Source organism: Magnusiomyces paraingens, assembly GCF_902498895.1.
Source record: "Magnusiomyces paraingens strain CBS 517.90 genome assembly, contig: contig5, whole genome shotgun sequence".
In the NCBI taxonomy this organism is placed as follows: Eukaryota; Fungi; Ascomycota; class Dipodascomycetes; order Dipodascales; family Dipodascaceae; genus Magnusiomyces; species Magnusiomyces paraingens.
The window spans coordinates 1,308,481-1,332,940 of NW_022474071.1; the positions used below are offsets into that span (position 1 = coordinate 1,308,481).

At 36.3% G+C, this 24,460-nt stretch overlaps 6 protein-coding genes across 6 annotated transcripts; 4 read left to right on the forward strand and 2 right to left on the reverse strand.

Moving 5' to 3' along the window:
- Positions 1–321: 321 nt before the first annotated feature.
- On the forward strand, positions 322–2,964 carry SAPINGB_P006077 (uncharacterized protein; the record flags this gene model as incomplete). The annotated part of the gene is made up of 1 exon (XM_032000791.1): positions 322–2,964. The coding sequence occupies one exon, from the start codon at positions 322–324 to the stop codon at positions 2,962–2,964; it is 2,643 nt and encodes an 880-aa protein (XP_031856682.1).
- A 243-nt stretch (positions 2,965–3,207) lies between these two features.
- Positions 3,208–4,680, forward strand: SAPINGB_P006078 (uncharacterized protein; the record flags this gene model as incomplete). The annotated part of the gene is made up of 1 exon (XM_032000792.1): positions 3,208–4,680. The coding sequence occupies one exon, from the start codon at positions 3,208–3,210 to the stop codon at positions 4,678–4,680; it is 1,473 nt and encodes a 490-aa protein (XP_031856683.1).
- A 6,925-nt stretch (positions 4,681–11,605) lies between these two features.
- Positions 11,606–12,862, forward strand: SAPINGB_P006079 (uncharacterized protein; the record flags this gene model as incomplete). The annotated part of the gene is made up of 1 exon (XM_032000793.1): positions 11,606–12,862. The coding sequence occupies one exon, from the start codon at positions 11,606–11,608 to the stop codon at positions 12,860–12,862; it is 1,257 nt and encodes a 418-aa protein (XP_031856684.1).
- Positions 12,863–18,321: 5,459 nt separating this feature from the next.
- On the reverse strand, positions 18,322–20,664 carry SAPINGB_P006080 (uncharacterized protein; the record flags this gene model as incomplete). Its single annotated transcript, XM_032000794.1, has 1 exon — positions 18,322–20,664. One exon carries the CDS (start codon positions 20,662–20,664, stop codon positions 18,322–18,324), a length of 2,343 nt encoding a protein of 780 aa, XP_031856685.1.
- A 402-nt stretch (positions 20,665–21,066) lies between these two features.
- Positions 21,067–22,629, reverse strand: SAPINGB_P006081 (uncharacterized protein; the record flags this gene model as incomplete). Its single annotated transcript, XM_032000795.1, has 2 exons — positions 21,067–21,924; positions 22,036–22,629. 2 exons carry the CDS (start codon positions 22,627–22,629, stop codon positions 21,067–21,069), a joined length of 1,452 nt encoding a protein of 483 aa, XP_031856686.1.
- A 180-nt stretch (positions 22,630–22,809) lies between these two features.
- SAPINGB_P006082 (uncharacterized protein) lies at positions 22,810–24,408 on the forward strand (the record flags this gene model as incomplete). The annotated part of the gene is made up of 1 exon (XM_032000796.1): positions 22,810–24,408. The coding sequence occupies one exon, from the start codon at positions 22,810–22,812 to the stop codon at positions 24,406–24,408; it is 1,599 nt and encodes a 532-aa protein (XP_031856687.1).
- Between the last annotated feature and the right edge of the window lie 52 nt (positions 24,409–24,460).

Below are 24,460 nucleotides of genomic sequence, written 5' to 3' on the forward strand. Positions count from 1 at the left end.
TAAAATTCTTGATGATTAATAAGATTACATAATTTTGTTAAAAAAATGCGCCGTTTGTTTCCTAACTTTTGGAAAACCGTTGCAACGGCTTTCCAGCGCGCCATAAAATAAAAAAATAAATAATAAATAAAAAAAAATAAAAAAAAAAATAAAAAAAAAATAAAAAAAAAAGTTGCGCATCAAAATTTTTTTTTTATTTTTTTTTTTTCCCTTTCTTTGTAAAATAAAATACGCCATCCATCTATTATCAACATCACCACCAATATACATCTCCAAACTCTTACTTGGTAGTGTTGCAGCCTCTCAAATAAACTTTTGAAAATGCGCAAAAAACTGGCAGCGCTCTTTGCCATAGATTCAACATCATCATCCCATCCCGGGCGTGGTTTTGACCGCCGACGTAGTTCAACCGGAGCTCGTGGAGGCTCCAGAAGAACCCATGCGGCTCACGGCTCGTCCAGAACTGCGGACCCTTCCTCAGCTAATAACAACGACAATGATAACGAAGCCGATGCGCATTCAGTTACTTCAGCATTCACATTTGACTTTGATTATGATGCAGAACTCTTTGATGATGAAGAGGAAGAGGATGGGCACCAAGTCCCTGTCCACGACCACCACCATGCGTCACCTAACAACCGCCATCACAACAACAACAACAACAACAACAACAACAACAACAATCATCATCAACTAGGACACGTCTACGAACAAAGTCACGGCACCGGCTCACCCACGTTTTCTCCCCAAACTCCAGCACTTATTCTCACAAACGAACAGGCTTCAACAACTCGCGTTTTACATGACCCAGGGTTTGCAGGAGCGGCGCGGGCGCGTACTCATTCATTCGCAAGCCCTGCACAAAGTCCTGCATTTGGTCCTGCACTATCTCATATCTACTCGGCATCATCACCTTCAAGTAGCCCGCATCTCCATCACTATCATTCTTCTTCGGTCTCATCGGAAACTTCATCATCTGGGACCTCCTACACGTCCCCAGCAAAGACAAAGCATATTATTATGCCGCTTTATACGATTGCATCGACAACAGATTCAGATGCACCCATCCACGGCCACCCATCTCCTAAAAATTACTATTCTGAACACCATACTCAAGGCCCCACTAAACAAACCCTTGTCCACAACCGGCGCAGCTCGGTTTCCAGTGCCCATGACCTCAGCATGTCAGATCCGCATCATTTTTCGGGTGCTTTATCATCCGATGGGTCTGTCCCATCATACGAAAACAAAACAGGTCTGGCGCGTGTTGCAGGCCAGTTCGTTCACTCGTTTAAGTTTGCTGAACTCCAAACTAATCTAGATACGGTAGACCATTCCATCGTCAACAAAGCCACCGTTGGAACAGCGACCACTCCTCTGGCTCGCGGACTCAAGCCTAGACATATTCAAATGATTGCATATGGCGGGTCCATCGGCACCGGCCTTTTCATTTCCTCCGGCAAGTCCCTGTCTCAAGGTGGGCCTGCTGCATTAATCATTGGGTTCATGCTCACAGCCTTAATGCTTCTTTTCACTCTCCAAGCCCTCGGTGAATTGGCAGTGTGCTTCCCAGTCTCGGGCGCATTTTCCACCTACTCCACACGGTTCCTGGACCCAGCGTGGGGGTTCGCACTAGGCTGGAATTATGTTCTCCAGTGGGTTGTTGCATTTCCATTAGAACTGGTAGCTGCCTCTATCACCATCCAGTACTGGGCCCCGACTTCAGATTCATCTGCTTCAAGCACACGCACCGTTGGAGGAGTTCCACTCGAGGCTTGGGTCGCCATTTTCTGGGTCATTATTGTGATTTTTAATCTCTTTGGCGTCCAAATCTACGGCGAAACTGAGTTTATCTTCTCTACCCTCAAACTCTTGGCTCTAGCCGGATTTATCATCCTGGGTATTGTGCTAGCCGCCGGCGGCAGCCCCAACCATCAGGGCTATATTGGTGCCCGATACTGGCACAACCCAGGTTCCTTTTCCCATGGCTTCAAAGGAGTTTGTTCAGTTTTTGTAAACGCGGCCTTTTCCTACTCGGGCTCGGAACTGGCAGGACTCACCGCTGCGGAAACAAGAAACCCTCGCCGTTCTATTCCTTCCGCCATCAAGCAGGTCTGCTGGCGTATCATCCTTGTTTACATTCTTTCCCTCACCCTCATTGGGTTTCTTGTTCCTTATAACGACCCAAGACTCATCGATGGCTCCTCTGACTATGATGCTTCTGCTTCACCCTTTGTCATTGCTATCAAAAACGCTGGCATCTCAGGGCTGCCTTCCGTTTTCAATGCAGCAATCCTAATCGCAGTGTTATCTGTTGGTAATGCATCCGTCTATGCTAGTACACGTACTTTAGCTGCGCTGGCAGCCCAAGGTATGGCTCCCCGCCAATTAGGATACATTGACAATGCTGGCCGGCCCATCATTGCCTTGACAATTGTCTGCTTGTTTGGTGCTCTTGCCTTTGCTGCTGGTAGCTCTGCCGAAGTCCCCATGTTTATCTGGCTCATGTCTATTTCTGGCCTATCTTGCATCTTCACCTGGTCCTCCATCTGCCTTTGTCACATCCGTTTCCGCCGTGCCTTGGCTGTCCAAAATAGATCTACCAACGAGCTCATCTTTCAGGCTCCGCTCGGCGTCTGGGGTTCTGTCATTGGGTTTTCTCTCAATATGCTGGTCCTCATTGCCATTGTCTGGGTCGCGCTATTCCCTGTAAATTCAACAAATGGCGGCAGGGCAGACGCGGAAAACTTCTTTTCGATATACCTCTGTCTTCCAGTAACTCTGGCATTTTACTTGCTTTACAAAATATACTACCGCACCAAGTTCATTCGTGCCAAAGATATGGATCTTGACACGGGTCGCCGTGAGATTGATGTTGAGCTTCTACAGCTTGAAATTGCAGAAGAAAAATCGCGCCTACGTGATCGTGGTCATCTCTACTATCTTTATAAACTATGGTGCTGATACAATTAGATATATAATGACGATATAATGACTTTGTTCTTTTTTTTGTACAATAGAAGTTTCTTTTAGATAATAATTTTTGTTAAATTGCCATTTTAGGTAATTCTCTACAACATATTAAAGGTCGTTTGTTTTTCATTTTAAAACAATCTTCGTTTCTTCTTCATCATCTACAATTCAACTCTTTTTTTTTAATCTTTATCCCTTTTTTTTTTGGAACCCTTTAATTGTCTTGCTTCAATCATGGTCAAAAAATCCTCTAAAAAGTCCTCCAGTGCTTTTGACTGTGCATCCCGTTCGCCTAGCTATAAAACTCCCACAAGTAAAACTTCTACAAAATCAATATTTCCTATCTCAAAGCCTGAAGCTGGTGACCCTCTTTCTCTAGCTGCCGGTTCAGAATCCATCTCACCTTTAAATAACATTCCAGTGCCCTTGCAGCAACAGCTCGGTTTAAGAACTCGTCACGCTCCAATCCTTCCAAGACGCAACATGACATTTGCAATGAATAGCAGTTCGACAAAACAAACCAACTTTTCTACATTTCATAATTCCGGAATTCCATCGCCACCTCAAATTCTACCTGCTGCAACACCTGCAACCTTCCTGGGAACCATCAACTTGAGTCCCTCTGCATTGAACCTTGAAAATCAACGAGATGCTTACGAAGAAATTGAAACAGATTCAAGCGCAGAGCAATTGACTCTGAAGCCAACTACCAGCCAGTTTACTGTGCTGTTGCCAGAACAAGCACGAACACCAGAAACCATTTTAGCAAACCCTCCTGAGAGGTCAAACAGTCCGTCATTGCTCAAGAGTCAATACAGCTCCAGTTGGGATAGCAAAAGACCATCCAGCGCTGGAGAGGGTCCCAGTGGTCGCATCTATAGTCCCATCGTTTTGAGCACCTCTATTAACAGTGCACCATTAGAACAGCCACCTTTACAATCGCGCCACTCACGCAATACAAGCGTTGAATCTACCATGTCGTTTGTTTCAAACTGTACATACAATTCATCTAAAGAGACACAATGTAATTCATGCGCAAGCTCTTCTGGCAGTGCGGCCCTGGCGATAACAACAGCTGCTGCAAGTCCCAAAACAGGGACGCGCGCGCGCAGAAACGCAAATGTTGGGCTTGTTCCGGTAACGTTTGGCCGCAGCAAAGGGATCATTAGCCCTGACATGCCGCCTTCCCCTCCTAGAGGTCCTACAGCCGCAGTCTCTCCGGGGAGCCAGTTTTTGTCGCCAATATTATCGTCTACAGCGCCGCCGCTATCGCCATACACACGACATCATCGCCAACAGCAACTGACTCCTTCACCATGCTATTTACTTGTGCAGCCTCCATCACCAAGTGAGCCATTGCTATCACGACCCCCAACGTCACTCGGATCAGCACCTTTTTGGCCACGCTACGGAAACGATGATAATATGGAAGGAGCCTTTGACTTTTTTTTTGGCTCAGAGGCTGGGATTAATTGGGAAGTACTTGTTTCCACACGTCGTGGGAAGCGGTACTTGGCTCTCGGGATTTGTCTGTTTTTGATCGCAGTGGCCGCGACAACCGTCACATGGGGACTCAGAGACCTTATTACTGAAACATTAAATCCCACTGAGGTGGTTAGTATAGGGCTCGGGATTTTGGGCTTTGACATTGTGTGCGCCTTGGCCGGGTACCGAGTTTTAGCTTGCGCACACAAACTTGTGCGGTGAAACTTTAAAAAAAAAATGAAAAAAAAAAATTATGGGCAAAACGTAGATAGAAGAAAAAAATTTGTTTTAACAGTGCTCACAAAAAAAACAAAATTAAGAAAAGTTAAATGAAAAAAAAAATAGGATGAAATGATTTTAACAATATTAGTCTATGTAAAACAATAGAAGATTGTGAAAAAAAAATTGCGAAAAAAAAGCAAAATATTTCAACGATTTCACTAAAAAGCAATGTCTCACTGAGTTTAAACTTTGTTTCTTTAATTGGAGCTTGTATATAAGCTAATCTAGAAAAAAAAAATATCTTAAACGTGCTTCTAAGAGTGAGATTGATTTTTCATTTTTGTACTAATAAAATCATGGTATTGTTGGGTTTACCAGTAAGAATTGCATGCTTATAAGCAGTTCTGACTAGCAAGATTTATAAATTCCAATTGATGCCAGACGTAAAAGTTAACAACAGTTTATTTAAAACATTTCCCGTAAAGTAAAGAAAAATAATGAAATACAAAATTTTCTATCAAGTAGTCATTGGAATAGCTTAAATAACTTATAAATTTGCATATTCTTGGTTTTGTACTTTTGATACCATCAAAATATTAAAGTCTTGATTACTTGCTCAAATTTAAGCGGGTTATAATTTACAATTAATTTCCTGAGATAATAATTAATATTGCAATATATATAATATAATATATTAGTTAAACAAGAAAAACTTCAAAAATTTAATCAAAAAAAAGTAAAATCCACTTTTAGCTGTTTTTTTTTTTTTTTTTTTTTTTTTTTCATTCAAGAGTTATATGGCTATATAAATACATAACATCAGAATTAACACTATTGTTTTTACTCTTTTCATATAACTTTTTTGTTTTTATAATATTTTAATTTGCTTCCAATATTCTATTCTCTTAAGCCCAAAAATGAATCATAATTTCAGGTTACGTCGAAGCCCTAACTTAACCTATCTCCACTTGTCTTCATCAGCACTGTAACTGTATTGCTTAATCCCTCCAAGAAATAATAAAGCCTATAACTCCTTGCAAGCCAATCAATTTTTCAAAGAAATGGATAGATACATCTTTATAGATATTCATTTTAATAATTTTCTTTCTTCCTTTAGAAAAAGACACTTAACCAAAATGCGTGAAACTGTTCCCGTGTCTCCAAATTGGCAGTTGTAGCGATCCATTTATTTCCAAACTTTTGAAACCAAGCTCCAAAATTGAAAGATTCAAAATAACATTAGTTATCGTATCTAAGACACTTGAAATGTGATTTTTAATGAACACTCAAGTAAATTAAATACTTAGTATTCTCTATGGCTCCAGATATCATTTCTATTCTGTTAAAAATCAATATAGAAATTGGTTCGATGGTCTAGTCGGTTATGGCATCTGCTTAACACGCAGAACGTCCCCAGTTCGATCCTGGGTCGAATCAAATATCTTTTTACAAGTGTTTTTAATTGATATGAAAACATTTAAAGTCCTTTTTTTATTTTTATTTGTTGAATTTCCATCTTAAAATTCTGATTAAATTTGGATGTTTTTTTTTTTTATTTTTTTATTTAGTGGTGTCACTTATAGAATTTTTTTAGTTTAGTCTCTACTAATGTTAACCTCCGTCTAAACCTTAAAAAAAAAAAAAAAAAAAATCATTCTTCCCCTAACCCTCAAAAATTATCTCTTCAGTTCTCACTTTGGTTTCAATGGATGTTGACAGGCCTCTAAAAGGGTCCTTCATTTCCAAAAAATGATTATTGAAATAATTTAAAAAAAATAAAATAAAATAAAACAAATCCATGCTATTTTTTTATGATACTTTTCATGTTTTTTGTAAAAAAAATTAATCTATATATACTGTAAAAATTTAAATCAAAAATCTTTATTCTTCTAAACTAAATATATTTTGAATACCAAAGCTAAAACAATGCTTGTTTTCAAAATTATCAATTCAAAAAAAAAAAAAATCAAATCAAATCAAATTAACAATTCCCTCCGAAACCTCTCTTTATTTCCTACTATCATCGTCAATTCTACTTTCCAGATTATTTTTCTTTAGTTTTTTTTTTTTTTTTTTTTTTTTTTTTTATTTATCATTATCATTATCATCATATTTAGGTAAGTGAACATCTCCATCAACTTCTTTTCTAACTTTTAAACAGTTATCAAAATCATATCAACTTTATTGGAAAATGGTATGTATTCTCTACTAATTCAAAAACTAGCCAACTAACATCCAAAGTCTCGCAATAGCTTATTTTAAATGCTAATTAGCAAGCCCTTCTTCTAATCATCACAAAAAATTTCCAAATACAAAGCCGTTAACTAGAAACGCCACGCACAGACTGCCCCCCTCGTCTAATAAGTGTGTGCGGAGAGGAGACTCGCCAGTCATTATTCTTCTTTCATCATGACTACAGCTGCGAGTCTACGGGAGCCATACTCTCTCCGAAACAAAAATCCTGGAGAGATGAAAAAAAAAAAAAAAAAACATTAATCGAATTAGTTGTCATAACAAGGTTATACGCTACAGGTAGACTTGTCGGCCTGGTTTTGCTTGGGCGTATATTCCTTTGGCCTATCGGTTTTCTTAGGGGATTGGGTCTTGCCCCTTTGATTACCACCAAACAAACAAAAATTATTATTATTATTCGTGGGAACTTGGTTGAAAAAAAAACGTTACTTATTATTGAAAAACTTGATCTATGATTATTAATTCATTTGTGGAACCTAGGTTAAAAAACTTATTTTATTTTACGTTTCTTAAATCTAAAATTTTTATTATATTTTTAAAATCTTGTGATCTGCAACTTCGCTTGGACATAGCTTTGTTCAACAGCTTAAATTATTCGGTGTTGACATTTCCAAAATCTTCAGCATCTTCATCATCTTCAGCATCTTATTGACACTTTAAAACACACATTCTACATTATTCAGCACCATTTTAATACACAATACATTTTTTTATATTTTCCTATTCTCTGGTTTTAGTTTAGATCATATAGTTTATAACCCTTTGTTGTGGTTCCTCCGCATGCCATGGAAGCTAGCTGCCTTTTCTTCAGACCCATTAGAAGCTTAGGCATCCGTTAGTGGAATTGGACTTTTTGCGGAAGAGGGTGCCTCTCCAGGTGCAAATGACAACTACACAATTGGGGGCGGAAAAATTTTGGGAATCTTGTCAGATAAGTTCCATTTTTCCATGGGAAGTAACCTGAGCAAGCGTCCACGTCGTGCTTCCTGGGATTTCTGGCGGCTACTAAAGCCTAATCAGAAATGCGAAATTTGCTCTAAAATATGTAACATCTATATAAATAAGAAACAAAATAGAAATTCAATTGAAACTCAATGATGGCTATAAAAATAACTCTAAAACAAATGGAATTTGAGGATTTGATCAAGAAGGTCCAGCTTTTATTATAGAAGCCTGAATAGTTTTGTATTATTACAATATCTTATAAAACAATTCACGTTATGTTTAAAAAAAAAAAAAATTGAGGAATTATGAGTAAATTGATTATTATATTGACATTATGAGAAATTTGATTGATGTTATATGTTTATTATTATTTTGACATTATAAGTAAATTGATTATTATATTGACATTATGAGAAATTTGATTGATGTTATATGTTTATTATTATTTTGACATTATAAGTAAATAGATTATTTTTAAATGCAAATTATACTGATACATTTTCTGTTTGAAAGTTTAACTTATCCAAAATATGAAACTTATATATGCTTATAAATGTCTATGGATGAGTCAACAAATGTTTGTTTTGATTGTTTATGAGATGAGAATCCCTAACAGTTTTATGGAGAATCTTAAGAGATTCTAAGAGAAATGGTGGTAAACACTTGTTTAGTATAAAAGTTCTAAATAGCTCTCATAATATTACTACTACCCCACAGTTTTGTAATAAAATTATAAAAAAAAATATATCATTACTCTACCACCTCCAAACTCATCAATAATTCCTAATCACACTATATATATTTTTAAAGGAATTTAAACATTCTGATGTCTTTTTCTTAAAGTTTTTTTTTCACATTATTTTACTTTTTCAATAGCAATATTAAATGATCCTTATTTCATTCCATTTTTCTGCTTATTTATTACATTATTCTTCTTTTAAAATAATTTGAATATGAATAGTGCTTGTCTATAGCTTTTTTTTTTATTGTCAACTTGGTCCGGCTATTGTTTCTTTTTTTTTGATACTCACAAGCCATGTATTGTTTATTTGTTTGTTTGTCACAGTGCCTTGTGAACTACTATCCACATGCTATTTTGGATTATATGATTTCTTTATGATCATAAACACTATCTTTTAACAATTAAAAAAAATAATAATAAACCAGAAATTAAAAAGGTCTTCTTTACAATTATTTTATTTTTCCCACACTTTTAAAAAACAAAAAAATAATTGATTTTATATGCGTCAGCCCGGAGTCGAACCGGGGGCTCGTCGATGGCAACGACGAATTTTACCGCTAAACCACTAACGCTTATTGTTAGAGAACCTTTTAAAGCCTATAAATAGCAAATATTAGAAATTAGTAAAATACATAGTAAATTACCAGAAATTTTTTTAAGAGTATTAGAAATATATAACATAACAAATATTTTTATTCTTTTGTTTTTTTTTATATTCCTTTGTTTTAAGAAAAAACAGAGTTTTATTAAATTTGAACATTGGATCTTCAACAGCTTGAAAATAAGTCTTGATATCAGCTTACAAGGAACATGGGGTCAAAGACCAGGGCTTCCCGACTTTTTTCCACCTGTCTTTATCAACGAAATAAATGTATTTTATAATATATTCAAGCATATATAAAGCTTACAATTTGAAAGCCAATTAAAAAGTTCAAGGAAGTCTACATGTCCATCTCTAAAGATATTAACCTTTTTAATCCATGTCTTTCTTTTTCAAGTAAAGGGCTCAACCAAAATGTGATTAACGCTTTCCAGCTCTCCATATTTAAAGTTTTGGTTATTATTTTTTATTCCTAAACTTTTGAGACCAAGAATTAAAGTTGCCAAAAACTATAAAACAGCCAGGATGTTTGTTTTTATTCAAGGGTTATAGAATTATATAACATCAGCATCTGCACTATCCTTCTTGTCCATACTATATATCTTTTCATTTTGGTAATAAACTTTTAATTTTGCCTTCAACATTGCATCTTTAATCCATGATGTTTGTTTGTTTGTTTTTATTCAAGGGTTATAGAACTATATAACATCAGCATCTGCGCTATCCTTTTATTGTCTGACTATGTGACTTGCCGGTTTTCATTTGTACCTTTTTAGTACGGGTGGTTTCTGTTCTGTGCGTCTCCGGTAGCCCGGAAGATGGGCCCTGATGCCAGCTTACGAGTAACAGGGAGAACCAGTCTGTCGGTCCCAAAACCTTCCCAACCCATTTCCACTTATCTTCACGGACGCCCATGTATTTCTTAATCTCTTCCGCCAGAGATACGGCCCGCAATCACCTGCAGGCTATTTAGACTGTACGTAAGAGTCGGCATTCCTGTAACCAGGGTAGCCTGTGGTTTTTCAGTCTAGGTGTATACTCCCGTACACATCCTCAGGAAAAGGGGGTATTCTGGGAATCGAACCCAGTATCTTCCGCTTTCGAGCGAACGTGTTAAATGGAATTTGAGGATTTGATTAAGAAGGTCTAGCTTTCACTATAAAAGCCTGAATAAGTCCCTATTATTACAATATCTTATAAAACAATAAGCGTTATGTTTGAAAAAAGAAAAATGTGGAATTATAGTAAATTGATTGTTTTTACCTGTCGATTATTATACTGACATTATGAGTAAATTAATTATATTTACACGCCAATTATACTGATACATTTTCTGTTTGAAAGTTTGAAAGTTTGACTTATTCAAAATAGAAAACTTATACGCTTATGAATGAGTTAACTTATATTTGTTTTGATTGTTTTTAAGATGAGAATCGCTAATGATTTGGTGAAGATCTTCTTGAGGTTTTAAGAGAAAAGGTGGTGAATATTTGTCAAGTATAAAACTACTAAATAGCTCCCATAAGACTATTGCTACCTCACAATTTTGTAAATCTTTCAAAAATACATCATTACTACCACCTCCATACTCATTTAATCCCTAATTACACCGTTTTCTTTTCAAATATATAAATATTTTTAAATCTCTTTGAAAATTTTTGATCTCTTTTTTAAGCTATTTATTTATTTATTTATTTTATTTCAATATTTCAGTCATTTTTATATTCTAATTTAAACTTAATATTAATTTATCAAAGCACACTGTAGCCTTTTCTAAAATAACAAGGTTGTGGGTGATTATCTAAAATTCATTGATTTTTCAAAATATTAATTTTTTTTTTTCGTTTTTATTGTCAACTGAGTCCCACAATTGCTTCTTTTCTTGATACTCACAAGCCATTTATTGTTCTTTTTGTTAGTTACAGCACCTTAGGAATTATCCACGTGCTATTTTTAATTATAGGATATCTTTAGGATTATAACCACTAGCTTTCATAGAATTAAAAATAAAAAAAGAAATAAAGCAGAAATGATAAAAGTCTTCTTCACTTTTTTTTTTTGTGCACACTTTTTAAAAATTAAAACTATAAAAAATATTTTTTAACTTTGCGTCAGCCCGGAGTCGAACCGGGGGCTCGTCGATGGCAACGACGAATTTTACCGCTAAACCACTAACGCTTCTTATAATGTTGTCTTTTAAAGAGTATAAATAACAAATATAAGGATTTAAAAAAAAACATAGTAAACTACGGGGAATTTATGTAAGTGAAAGAGAAGCTAGTATGCTCATGGACCGAAGAAAAGGATCAGTGCAAAAAATTAGTACTGGAATTCCGCAAGGCTCACCTATTTCACCACTACTTTTTTTGATATATTCCACACCAATGTATCATGCCATTAAAGAATGGGGTGGAACTCCTTTTGGCTTTATTGATGATGTGACTATTACCGTTGAAGGTAAAATTGAAGAAAATACCAAAAGCTTAAGCAACATATTAGAAAAATGTTGTAATTGGGCTAAATCAAGAATGACCAAAATTGATTTGGGTGATAAATTGGGTTTTATTCATTTTACAAAAAATGTGAAACCTAAAGATGAGAAAGTGCAACTTACTTTACCTAATGGAGAACTTCGTGAACTTCAGAAGGAAGTTAAATTGCTTGGAATTACTTTGAACAATCTGCTTGATTTTAAATCTCATATTTTGAATAAAATCAATAAAGCAAGAAAAGCTGTTGGTGCTATTTGGCATCTTGGAGGCGTGCAAAAAGGTATGCGAGGGTCTGCAGTCAGATCACTGTATATTGCTTGCGTGAGACCAATTGTTGAATATGTCTTAGAAATTTGGCATCATAAAATCTTGAAAGGAGAAATCCACAAGTTGGAAGTGATGCAGAACATGGCTTTAAGAAGAATTGTTGGTGCTTATCGCACAACTCCTATTGCGGTATTACAAAAGGAAGCTGGTATAATGCCATATAGTATTAGGCTAAAATTTATGGTGGCACGAAAAGCTATTCGTTTACACCTAAATATTAGCAAAACTAATCCTATTAATGGTCATTTGTTAACATTGATTGAGAAATCTCCAATTGCAAAGCTAACAACGCTTTACATATTGGCGAAAGATGATAGAGACTACATGATTAAAAAGGATGAAAAACGAAAATGCAAGAGGGTTGAACCTCTTACACTGAAACAACAACAGAATCAGACGATTGGAATTTTGAAGAAACAAGCAATGGAAGAATGGCAGGAAATGTATTGGAATAGCAGTAAGGATCTGTGGTATCATAATATCACAGTGGAGTCGAAATGTACTGATAATCTTTCCAAAATGGTTACGGGAGTGATCATGAAGAAAGATAGTCGAAGGATCTTGAGTAATATTACTCAGTTTCGCACAGGCCATGGCAACTTTGGCGCATGGTTTAAAAAGTTTGGAATTGAAAAGGATAGTTACAACTGCAAATGTGGAGAGCTGGAAACAGTTCATCACATTTTAGTTGAGTGTCCTTTGCTTGAAGAGGAAAGAAAAGGACTGAAACGGATATCTCCAGAGATGGACATGTCGACTCTCTTAAACAGTTTAACTGGCTTACAAGAGATTGTAAGCTTTATCTCTGCTTGGAGGGATTAAGAAATACAATTACAGCGTTGATGAAGACAAGTGGAGATAGGTTGGGAAGGTTTGGTTATTTTTAACCCCCTGTTCCTCGTAAGCTGGCATCAGGACTTATTTTCGGGCTGTTGGAGATGCAATGTTGAAGGCAAAATTAAAAGTTTATTATCAAAATGAAAAAAATATATAGTATGGACAAGAAGGATAGCGCAGATGCTAATGTTATATAATTCTATAACCCTTGAATAAAAACAAACAAACAAACAAACACGGGGAATTATTTGCGGTGTTCCTCGCAAGCTGGCATTAGGACTTATTTTCGGGCTATTGGAGATGCAATGTTGAAGCCAAAATTAAAAGTTTATTATTAAAATGAAAAGATATATAGTATGGACAAGAAGGATAGCACAGATGCTGATGTTATATAATTCTATAACCCTTGAATAAAAACAAACAAACAAACAAGGGAATTATTTTTGAAAAATATAATCAATCAAACAAACTAACAATTTTTTAAGCTATTAAAAAATAAAATATTAATTTTAAAGTAAAAGATTATTATGAAAAAAGAAATTTATATGGTAGGAGTAAAAAAATCTAGCATTGATGCTGGTGTTATTTATATATACCTTGAATAAAAAAACAAAAAATAAATATACTTCAAAATAACTCAATTTATTTGAAAATTATTATTTTTAGATAAGACTATAAAAATATTGAAATCTGCATCATCATTTGTGAGAGATCCTGTGCGGTAGACAAAGTGATTAACAGGGGGGATAGCAATTCCTTGTATAGAATTCCTGATTGATGATTTATTTATAATATCCCCGTTGCTATTAATAACACAGCCGATTGCACAAAACGTTGTATAAAATTTATGGCATTTAATTTCTCCACGCTTAAGAATATATCTCTTTTTAGTAAGATCACTATCAGGTATCATGCCATGAATAAGAGAATCAATTAGTTCCTTATCTTCATATTTTATCTTATAATTTTTGTTGGTAATTCCAATAGTGGAGGAATTAATATTATTAGCCCTGTGATCAGCTTTAATTTTTATGATAGATGATTCTGATGTGATTTGTGACGTCTTTATAAGGAAAAAAAAAATTAGCAAAAATGGTATCACCAAGTTTTCTAAGTGCATGGTCAGCAACATAAATAAAGGAAGTTACAAGAGAAAATTCATTGACACAGCGAGACATGTCGTTAGAAATTTCAGAGATGAAATTTAAAGTTGCTTTAGCAAGTATACCTAAAGCTTCACGAGCAAACTTGGTATCGAGAAAATTGCCAACTCTCCAAACAGACTTAGTAACAATGCATACAAGCTGCGATTGATTAAGTTTAGCTTTACAAACAAGAGGAAAACTTTCTGCCCTGTTTAAGAAAGTTTTTACATTTTTTCTATTCCTACGTAGGTGGACTGTATACAGTGATAGGACAATTATCCGCCATACTTTTGTTTATGATTTGTTCAAGAACCTTTTGATTGGGAGTTAGAACCTTTTTTGCATTGGTGTCACTTATATCTGAATTGACATGACTTATGCCAAATTCATTTAACAAAAGCTTTTGGTTTTCTTGCTAGTTTTTTTTAAAGAAAGGTAACATGGATGTATTGTATTCCTTCGAGTTTTCGGAAGTTGAGGGATCAACAGAATTACCGATACTGGCTGGTTCAACATGGTTTCCTATATTAGAGATAATAGAAAATCAGGTAACAAGCTACATGTGAACAAAAATAAAAAAATAATGCTAAATATGAAGAGATATTAAATAAAAAAAATAGGTTTGCATAAATTTAGAGCATTAGGAGAAAAGACGAGAAAACAAAAGAAAGAGTTTTAGTTGTAAAGAAAATTTGAAATAAAGCGTAGGAAAATCTTATTTATATATACTAAATATACATATATCAATATAAAATTTTTTTGATTCAGTTTATTTTGGTAGAAGAAATACAGTGGTATTTATTTAATATTGAATATATGAATTTCTAGGAAGTACTATATTAAATCATGAGAAATATTGATGGTATAGTCGTCCTGCTTTCCACATTTGCAGATTTTTGCTATTCTGACATTTTCCAAATCTTTAATATAACAAACTAAAGTTGTCAAAGCCTTTAAAACTGCTAAAAACAATTAAAGAGATATACATTTTTTTAAAATCCTTTGCTCAAGAATATATAATATTTTTAAAAATTCATCAATCCGATATAGTGTAACGGCTAGCACGGTTCGCTTTCACCGAGCAGTTCGGGGTTCGATTCCCCGTATCGGAGTTGTATTTTATTTTTAAATAAAATTATTAATTTTTTTTTAAGTGAGATATTTGTTAAAAGGATAAAGGTGGTTTGTGGTTACTAGAGGGTCAAAAGTTTTAACATTTTGCGGTGGAAGACTAGATTAAAAGGCCGTGACAGTTTGATATGATAAACTTTTGATCCTAGTATGTGACTTTTTCCTTATATAGAAACTAATTTTTGTGCTGTATTTAATTTTTTGATAAAAGGAAAAATGAAAAAATGAAAAAATGAAAAAATAAAAAAAAGAAAATAAAAAAAAGAAAATTTTTTTTATTGATACTTCATTAAAATTGAGTTTTGTAACAAAAATAAAGCAAAATTTAAGGTGTGTTTTTAAGCTTAAATCAGAGTGATTAATGCGTTCTTGTCAATACACAAGTATGCACATCTTTAAAGGCTTACTAATCGCCTAAGAAAGAGATACTGTGCAGTCAACTGACTGATTTGCGTTTCCAAGACTTTGTATGAAACTGGTGATACCAGGCTTCAACAACTTACAAAACAAGTCGTTGATAAGTTTATCCCCCTCAAAGCTGAAAATTATTTAAATAATTATATTTTAATATAATATTATATCAAAGTAAAAGTATATAAATTTATGTTTAAATAAAACCTTTTTTTTTTTTTTTTTTGAATTATATCACTTTAAAGTAATTTATAGGTATCAACAGCTGATAGCTGTATATCTTTTCCAAATCTTTCAATTTAGCTGAAAATAAAAAAAAAAGAAGTTTCATAAAATATATATATTCATATATATGAATATATTTGTTTTACGAACTCGAACTAAAATAATAAGGGGATTTGCAGGATGATTCAATATTATAAATATTCTTGGATTTAGTTCTGGACAAAATATTATTTTTGGATAATGATTTTAAAGTATCTTCTTTGGTTGACTTAATTAGGTTTTTAAGAGTCTTTGAATCACGGTAATTAAAAATTATTTTATCAGAACCCGTAATTATAATCAAACAATCATTCGTTGTAGAACAAGGTTTATCTTCACAATAATCATCATCATCATCATCATCATCAGCACAATTTTCTTTACAACTTATATCTTCCAAATTTCCTAGTTTTTTAACTATGTTCCAAGTTTTTTTAGGAATTTTTTCAATTCTGTTGTAAAGACCATCATAAGGTGTATAGGTTGTGAGGGTAGTTGATTTTTTTCCATTTAAATTTGATATTGGAGTATTGATTTGATTTTTTCCATTTGAGGTGGTTGATGTTGGTAATTTGGGGAATATTTTGCTATTTTGAGCTTGTGAATTCGGAATAGTGGTTGAAGCAGTTGAAGTTTTAGGTGAAATGTTTGGCATTACTACTCTTTTTTTTAAGATTAAATGATCAAAAGAGTTAGATTTCCAAAAAGAAGGCCAGAAACCAGGTTTAGTCGAATCGCTTAAAGCTGCTCCAGAACTGTCATATAAGCTAAGCGACAAGACATTGTTAGCCAGCAATGATAAGAATGATACAATAAAGATAAATTGCATGATAAGAAAGGGAAAGTTAATGGGTTTAAATTTTTTATGGATAAAAAAGAGAAAGAAAAAAGTAAGAATATAAAAAAAAACCAGGAATTAGCGTTTTTTAAATATTAAAAAAAAAAGATAATATTGAAAAAACAAAAATCTTAGCAACTCGTTTTTTTTTAGTGAAGAGGCAGTGCTTTTTTTTTTTTTTTTATTATCCTTAAATTGCTTCATATAACTTCGAAAGAATTAAAAAAAAAATAAATTTGAAATCCACTGCAACAGCGCTTCATCTTGGCAAACTTATTACAAAAACTCAAGCAGAGGAAGAGTGAAGAAATGCAAGAGCAATTCCAAATTGTTGATGGCTTAGATAAAGAGTATCAGTACAGGTACCATTTACACCTGACCTCAAAACCATGGGGTTTTATTTTTTTTTTTTAAAAGGATGGAGTTTATTTAATTATAATTAAATTATCAATCTATTAATTAATAGATTGATAGATAGATAAAATGAATGAATGAAATCTATACAAATGCAGCATTTTGTCTTAATAAAAATAAACTTAGCGATTAAGTTATCTAAAATTTTATTATTCTATCATTATATATATATTCAAAAAAAAAAAAAGAAAAAATAACTCACACATGATTGTCAAAAGGAATTAAATTTTTTTTTTTCATTATAAATAAATTTATTAAATCATTTAAATGATTTATTATCCTTTTAAATTTCTCTAAAGCTTATATACGAAAAGCATTATTGCAAAAAGGTGTACTCCAAAAAAAAAAAAAAAATATTGATTGATAAAGTTGAAAGACCATAATTCCCCCACAAAAAAAAAACAAAAATTAACCAAAAAAGGAAAATGATAGCGTAATGTGTTGAAATAGTTTAATTATGATGTTTAGCAAATTATTTTGTGCAATAAGATTTAACCTCCATTACAAAAAAAAAAAAAAATAAAACTATGGGCACTAAAATCAATGATGGACAGAATTACGTAGCCACCTTTGGATATTTCAACACTATCAACTTCGGGAAGACACACATAATTCATATTCATAAAAAACAATCATAACAAAAAGAAAAAAAATTGAACCCGCCGAGGATCGAACTCGGAGCCTCTTCGGATTTCACAAATGTGAACGAAACGTGATAACCATTACACCACGGGTCCATTTATACAAAAATTTAAAACTTATGTTGATATAAAACCTATTTATAAATGTTATTTTAACTAAATTTTAACTAGAAGCTGAGTTATTTTAATTATTTATTTAAAATTTTAATTTTTTTTTAAATTTTTTTTTTTTCTCCCTTGCTCTCCACCTTCCAAAAACAATCTTATTGAGTAATTTATTTCTTCTCCCTTTTACAATTTGATTACCAGTAATTTCACCCATGTGCCTCACTACTATATAGCCTTCCTTATCACCCACCAACTTCCCTTTTGCCCGCCCCTTGTTTTTGCTCCTTCTGACGTCAAAAAAAAAAAAAACAATCGGCAATCCGTACATGCATTCATTCCTTCTTCTATCTTATCATCTTCTATTAATACAAGTTATATTTATATTCACATAATTAGTTTACTTAGAATCAAGTTACAAATTGTAGTTGTAGTAGCAGTAGTAAGTTCAAAGTCATAGTATACACATATTGTCTCATCCTCCAATTTTTCTTCTCATTTAACATTCTCAAGCTTGCTTAAAGCAGTCTTAACCTTGAGTCCCACACGAGTACTGAGCTCGTAATCATCGGCATAAGAGTTTGCAATTTCAAGATAATCGCGCACCTTTTGCACGGACTTGGTTCCCTCCATCTGCCACACAAACACTGCCAGCTCATATACGGCACTGGGGCTGACCCATGGGTCCTTATTTGTTTTGGTAAAGTGAACCTTGGGCAACCCAGATGCGTAGTGACCCTTGTTGGGAGTCTCCACGTAAATTTTAGGGATAACTTGAGTCTTGAGCAGTTCGTATCCCTCCTCGACCTTCCCCAGACAACGCAGAGAAATAGATTGCAACAGATTTCGAATCAAAGCCTCATCTTCAGTTTCCTCAATGACATCTGCATCAGTGCCCTTATTACTGGTGTAAAGGGCCTTGGGGTTGGCAGCATAGCCCAGGAGCTCGAGAGTTGTATCTAGATCCTGAGGAAGCATACGTCCAAAGCCGTTCCAAAAGTAAATTACTTCATGAATCGGCGATGTACCAATGGCATCAACAATGTGAATGTTCTTGGCCTTTGCAATGGCCTTCCAGCTATTCAGCTTACGCAGAGTGAAAACGTCAAAGGGCATGGTCTTAGCCATAAACTTACGCTTACCCAAAAAGGATGGAGCACGTTCCATAGCATCTGCAGCAGCCTTTTTAGACTTTGCAGCAAGTTCAGGATCAGAGTGTTTGTATTTGCGATAAATCTCAACGTGGCAAACAGCTGAAAGGTAGGTGTAAAACATGTGAGACCAGGTATTGAGATCAATCAGACGAATGAAATTGTCGGCAGCAATTTCAAAACCATGGATAGTAACAATAAACATAGTCTTGTCAAAGAGCATAAGGCCTTCAACCTGGCGCATGTTAATGGGACCGCGAGAGGTATCGTCCATGATAGCGATAGCTTCGCGAAGGTTACCACGGGAAGCTTCCATGCGTCCTTCTTGAAGCTGCCAAAGGGCACCTTTGTTAAAGTGCTTGCGGGCACGGCGCAGGCCAATACGCAATCGGCGCTTAGTTGTAGCTTGGTCGTCTGGGTCTGGGGCTAGGGAGAAAAGAATATCATCATCATCAGGGAGGGGCACAGCATCCAATTCGGCAAGAGTGGGTTGGCCTTCCTTGACAGGCAAGGCAATATCAGAAACCTGAGTGGGGCCATCGTAGTATTGGAGAAGAGCAAGAAGACCTAAAGCACCATGAATGTTAAGACTTTCGACGGCATGCCATAAAAGACGTAGTGATTCCTCCTTGGAGCCTTTGAAACCGACAATAGACAAAACACGGCCAATACCGGCAGGTAAAATAGAAATGACTAGTTGAAGAATACCATAGCAGGCATTGACAGCAGAAATTATGTATTCGTCAACAGCCTCCTGACCAGCAACACTAGGAGTTGTTGATGATTGGTTTTTGAGCTGAAGCTCGTCAAGTTTGCGAGTAATGAAGTTTTCAATTTCGTCTGAAGATGCCTCTCTAAGAGTGTGACCATTTGCACGCTGCATGCGAGCATGTTCAAACTGGCGGGCCTTTTTAGTAATTTCCGGGTTGCGAAGAAGCTCGAGGGTGAGAACTCCATCGTCATCACTGTCCTTATGCTTATTGTTGCTTTTAGAAGAAGAAGACTTTTTGGTGGATGTAGTAGACTTGGAGGTTGTGGAGGAGGATGACACCGAGGAGGTTGTTCTGATAGAGGCTGAGGAAGGCTTTGTTTTCAGAGACGAGGTAGGATCATTAAGGTTTGGAGTTGAATTTGAAACAAATTTCGACGAGTCAATAAAAGTGGACTTGTAGTCAGCGGCCTGCATCTGCTTGTAGACTTCGTCGAGAGTTTGATAGGCTTTACGGAGTTTAAGAAGCGCCTTGGCAGTATCAATGACACTTTCCGAAAGAAATAATGTGATAGCGCCAAGCAGTTGGGACTCAGCATGGACAACTGCGTACTCGAGGCCTGGAGGGAACTGAGCTGAAGTCTTGTAGCCTGACTTGATGGCACGGTTACGATCTGCTGTAGCACTTTCTTCAGCGGCGTAAAGAGCATCTGAAGCCTTTTTGATTGCCTCGGGTTCAAAGCCCAGCGTGGCCTCAATGAAGGCGATTACGCCGCGTGCAAGCTTAAAGAAAGTGGAATCTCCGACGGAGAGAAGTTGTTGGGCTTCTTCGATGCGGTCATCCATGAGAAGGTCCATGGAGCGAAGAGCATGTTCGAGAGAAATGGCCTCATCGAGCAGGTTAATGGAAACCGATGATGCCGATCGGGTGGGAGGTTCCGAGGCGGATCCCCTAGAAAGACCAAGGGCTCTTAACATGGTATTTTATGGGACAAAAAAAAAAAAAAACAAATAGGGAGGTTGTTGAGGAGGTTAAGCAGTGAAAAAAAAAAAAAAAATTTAAACGAAAATAAAGGATAGAAGAAGTAATTCTATATGAAGATTTCTATGGGAGGTTTTATAAAAATGAAAAAGAATGTTTTTAATAAAAACTTGTTCAGACCTAAATGTCGTTTAAAATTGCGGGCTTTTAATAATAAAATAAAAATAAAAAAAAAAAAAAAGTGGAAAGAAAAGAATTTAAAAAAAAAAAAAAAAAAAAAAAAAAAAGCGCGGCCAGCCTGGCTCTAAAAAAAAAAAAAACTATATCACGTGAACACACACTGAATTATATTTAACACAAAACAAAAAATAAAAAAATTGATGCGGCTCGATCAGCTCTCACAGCCCAAGTGCACCAACCACCTTGGCCGCCAATTCCCGATAAGCCTGACCCGGTGCAGAGTCCGGTGCAGAAACCATAGTCGGTCGGCCTGAGTCGGCACTCGCACATATCTCAGCAGCTAGTGGAATATGAGCTAAGACTTCAACACCACGTTCTTTGGCCTCGTCCTCAAGTTTACTATGTTCCCCTGTCCGGCCACCGCCAAAAATGTGAGACTCGTGATGGCAGTTAGGACAAATAAAACTGCTCATATTCTCAACGATGCCAATAACAGGAGTCTTTACAACTCGGAACAGGTTCAGGCCACGAACCGCATCAATCAATGCAAGGTCTTGTGGGGTAGATACAAGAACAGCACCATCAATTTGGACCTGTTGAGCCAATGTCAGTTGCACGTCACCTGTACCAGGAGGCATATCAAGAACTAACACATCAAGGTCTGGTTCCTGACTGGTTTTTCCTGCCCACTGGACTTCAAAAAGCAGTTGCTGGAGGGCCTTTTGAACAAGCAAACCTCTCCAAGCAACAGCCTTATTTGGGTCCACGAGGTATCCCATCGACATTGTTTTGATTCCGTAGTTAACGATCGGCACGAGGTGCCCGTTTTCCGGCACAAGTTCGGGCTCACTTGCGTCAGAAAGGTTGAATATCTTTGGTACAGAAGGCCCAAAAATGTCCACATCTAAAAGACCAACATTAAGGCCCTTCTCAAATAAGGCCAAAGCAAGATTCGCAGAAACTGTCGACTTCCCAACACCGCCTTTAGCTGATGAAACAGCCAAAATCTTTTTAACACCGGGGATTTTCTTTCGGCCTGGAATTCCAGCCCCTCCAGGACTTCTTCTCGGTAGACCCTGAAATTTAAAAAAGTGTTATTATTTACAGACTATATATACAATTGTAAGAGAGAAAAAAAAAAAAAAAAAAGAAAATTCATAAAGAAGAAAAGCTTTTCATCAACATACAAGAGGGTTCGAGTGGTTAAGCTGACGAGCAGAGGTCGAGAATGAACGGACACCCAAAACACGCTTGACACTGCCAGCAACAGCATTGCGCGAAGAGTTCCACTTAGACTCCACATCCTTCCATGGAATCGAGCCCATCACCTTGTTGACATTCTTGCGATCAGCCTCGGGAAGCGACTCAACCACAGTCTTAACTTTTGCATCGAGTTCCTCGTCACTAGCCACAGACACAAGTCCAGCATAACGCTTAAGCACGGCAATTTCCTCTGTCTCCTTCTCAATCAAGTCGTCACGGCCGGCTGCCTTAAACTCAGCAATCGACTTCATGCGGGTAACAATCATGCTGCGCAACAGACCATGCATTTTAAGGTCGGTACCCACAGAAGCAGGGTCAGCAAGTGTCTTGTTTTTGACCTCAGAGATGATGCCGCGAATCACATTCTTCTCAGTGGTGTTTCCGGAACGCATGGCTAGCTTGAGACCCTCACGAATCTTGGTCATCAAAGGAGCATCTGTAGATGCGCAGCGGAACTGCTGCTGCTGTAAAATCATGGCCGAGCGACGGGCCGTAGAAGTTCTAAGCATGGCATACATTGTTGGTTTGGCCTTTTTTTTTTTTTATGGTGGTGGTGGTGGTGATGATGATGATGGTAAATGATTAAGTTAATGATTGGCTGAAGAACTCTCCTAAAAAAAAAAAAATTTCACAGACTTTTTTTTTTTTTTTTTTTTTTTTTTTTTCAACCTCTCAAACCGGTAATTTCCTTGCCAAACATGCCATTTATTAAAGCTTTTCAAGCTAGATTCTATAGCCATGTACCCAGGACTTCCTACCTTCCAACTATATATGCACTCTCAACTAAACCTGGCAAAGCTGCAATTGCCATAGTCCGTGTTTCCGGAACCCGGTCCAAAGAAGTATACAAACTGTTAACACGCCGCGCCAAGGACCCGACCCCAAGATCCGTAATCTACTCGACTCTTTATAACCCCACCGCTCCTACAAAATCACCCGCTGCCGTGCTGGATCACGCTGTTGTGCTTTACTTTCAAGCCCCTCATTCATATACAGGTGAAGATGTTCTTGAGCTTCAACTGCATGGTGGTAACGCCATTGTACGATCTGTCCTTTCTGCGCTTCACCATTTAGGCAAAACTGATGCCATCACCTCTCAAGAACATTCTAAACTTAACCTGGGTTTAAGATATGCGGAAGCTGGAGAATTTTCTAAGCGTGCTTTCCAAAATGGAGCATTAGATCTAACTCAAATCGAAGGTATCCGTGACTCAATAGATGCAGAAACAGAAACTCAACGACAAGCAGCGCTTGCATCATCCAGCGGCCATCTCAAGCGACAATACGATTCATGGCGCACTCAAGTAGTCGATTCTATGGCTCTTCTTACAGCACTCATTGACTTTTCCGAAGACTCAGGAGACGTTGGTGAATCTGCATCTGTACTGTTTACCCAAGCGCGCGAAAAAGTTGCGACTCTACTAGCCGAGATTGGTCGCCATCGAGGACAGATCCAGAAATCACAGCTCATTATGGATGGTATTAAACTGGATTTATTGGGTCCGCCAAATGCAGGTAAATCATTTCTACTCAATAGGTTAGCGGAACGCGAAGCTGCAATCGTGAGCGATGTTCCAGGAACTACGCGAGATGTTCTTGAAGTCCCCATGGACATTGGTGGATATAAACTTGTACTTGGAGATACAGCTGGGCTCCGAAAACATGAAAACTTGACATCATCACACTCTACATCTACAGAAACATCAATTGCCCATTCGGCCATGCGAATCGAAATGGAAGGTATTCGCCGTGCTCGTGAACGTTTCAAGTCGAGTGACATTATCTTGGCGGTTGTACCTATTTCTCCCACTCTTAAGATCCCTGTCGATGTTGCGGAAGAGATTCGCGCTCTTGAGGGTAAACGCATCATTGTTGTTCTTAACAAGGAAGATCTTCTTGACAATTCAACTGACAAGCTTGAGTTAATAGAAGCCTACGCTGTACAACTACGCGTGCCATCCAAACACATTATTTTAACATCATGCGTCACTACCTCAGGTATCAACGAACTTGTTTCGACTATAGAAAGTGAATGCAAAGATCTAGTAGAAAGTGGGGACGAAACTGGGTCTCAGCTGCCACCTGTGGCTGCATCACAGAGAGTACGCGACATTTTGGACCACGAGGTTGTTTCAGGACTTGAAAATTTTATGGCAATTGAAGATGAGCACGATGTGGTTATTGCAACCGAGGAACTGAGATTTGCAGCAGAAGGAATTGGCAAAATCACAGGCCAAGGTGTTGGTATTGAAGAAGTTCTGGGAGTTGTCTTTGGCAACTTTTGCATTGGAAAGTGATATAGAAAAAAAAAAAAAAAAAAAAAAAAGATATTGCTTTTGACATTATCAC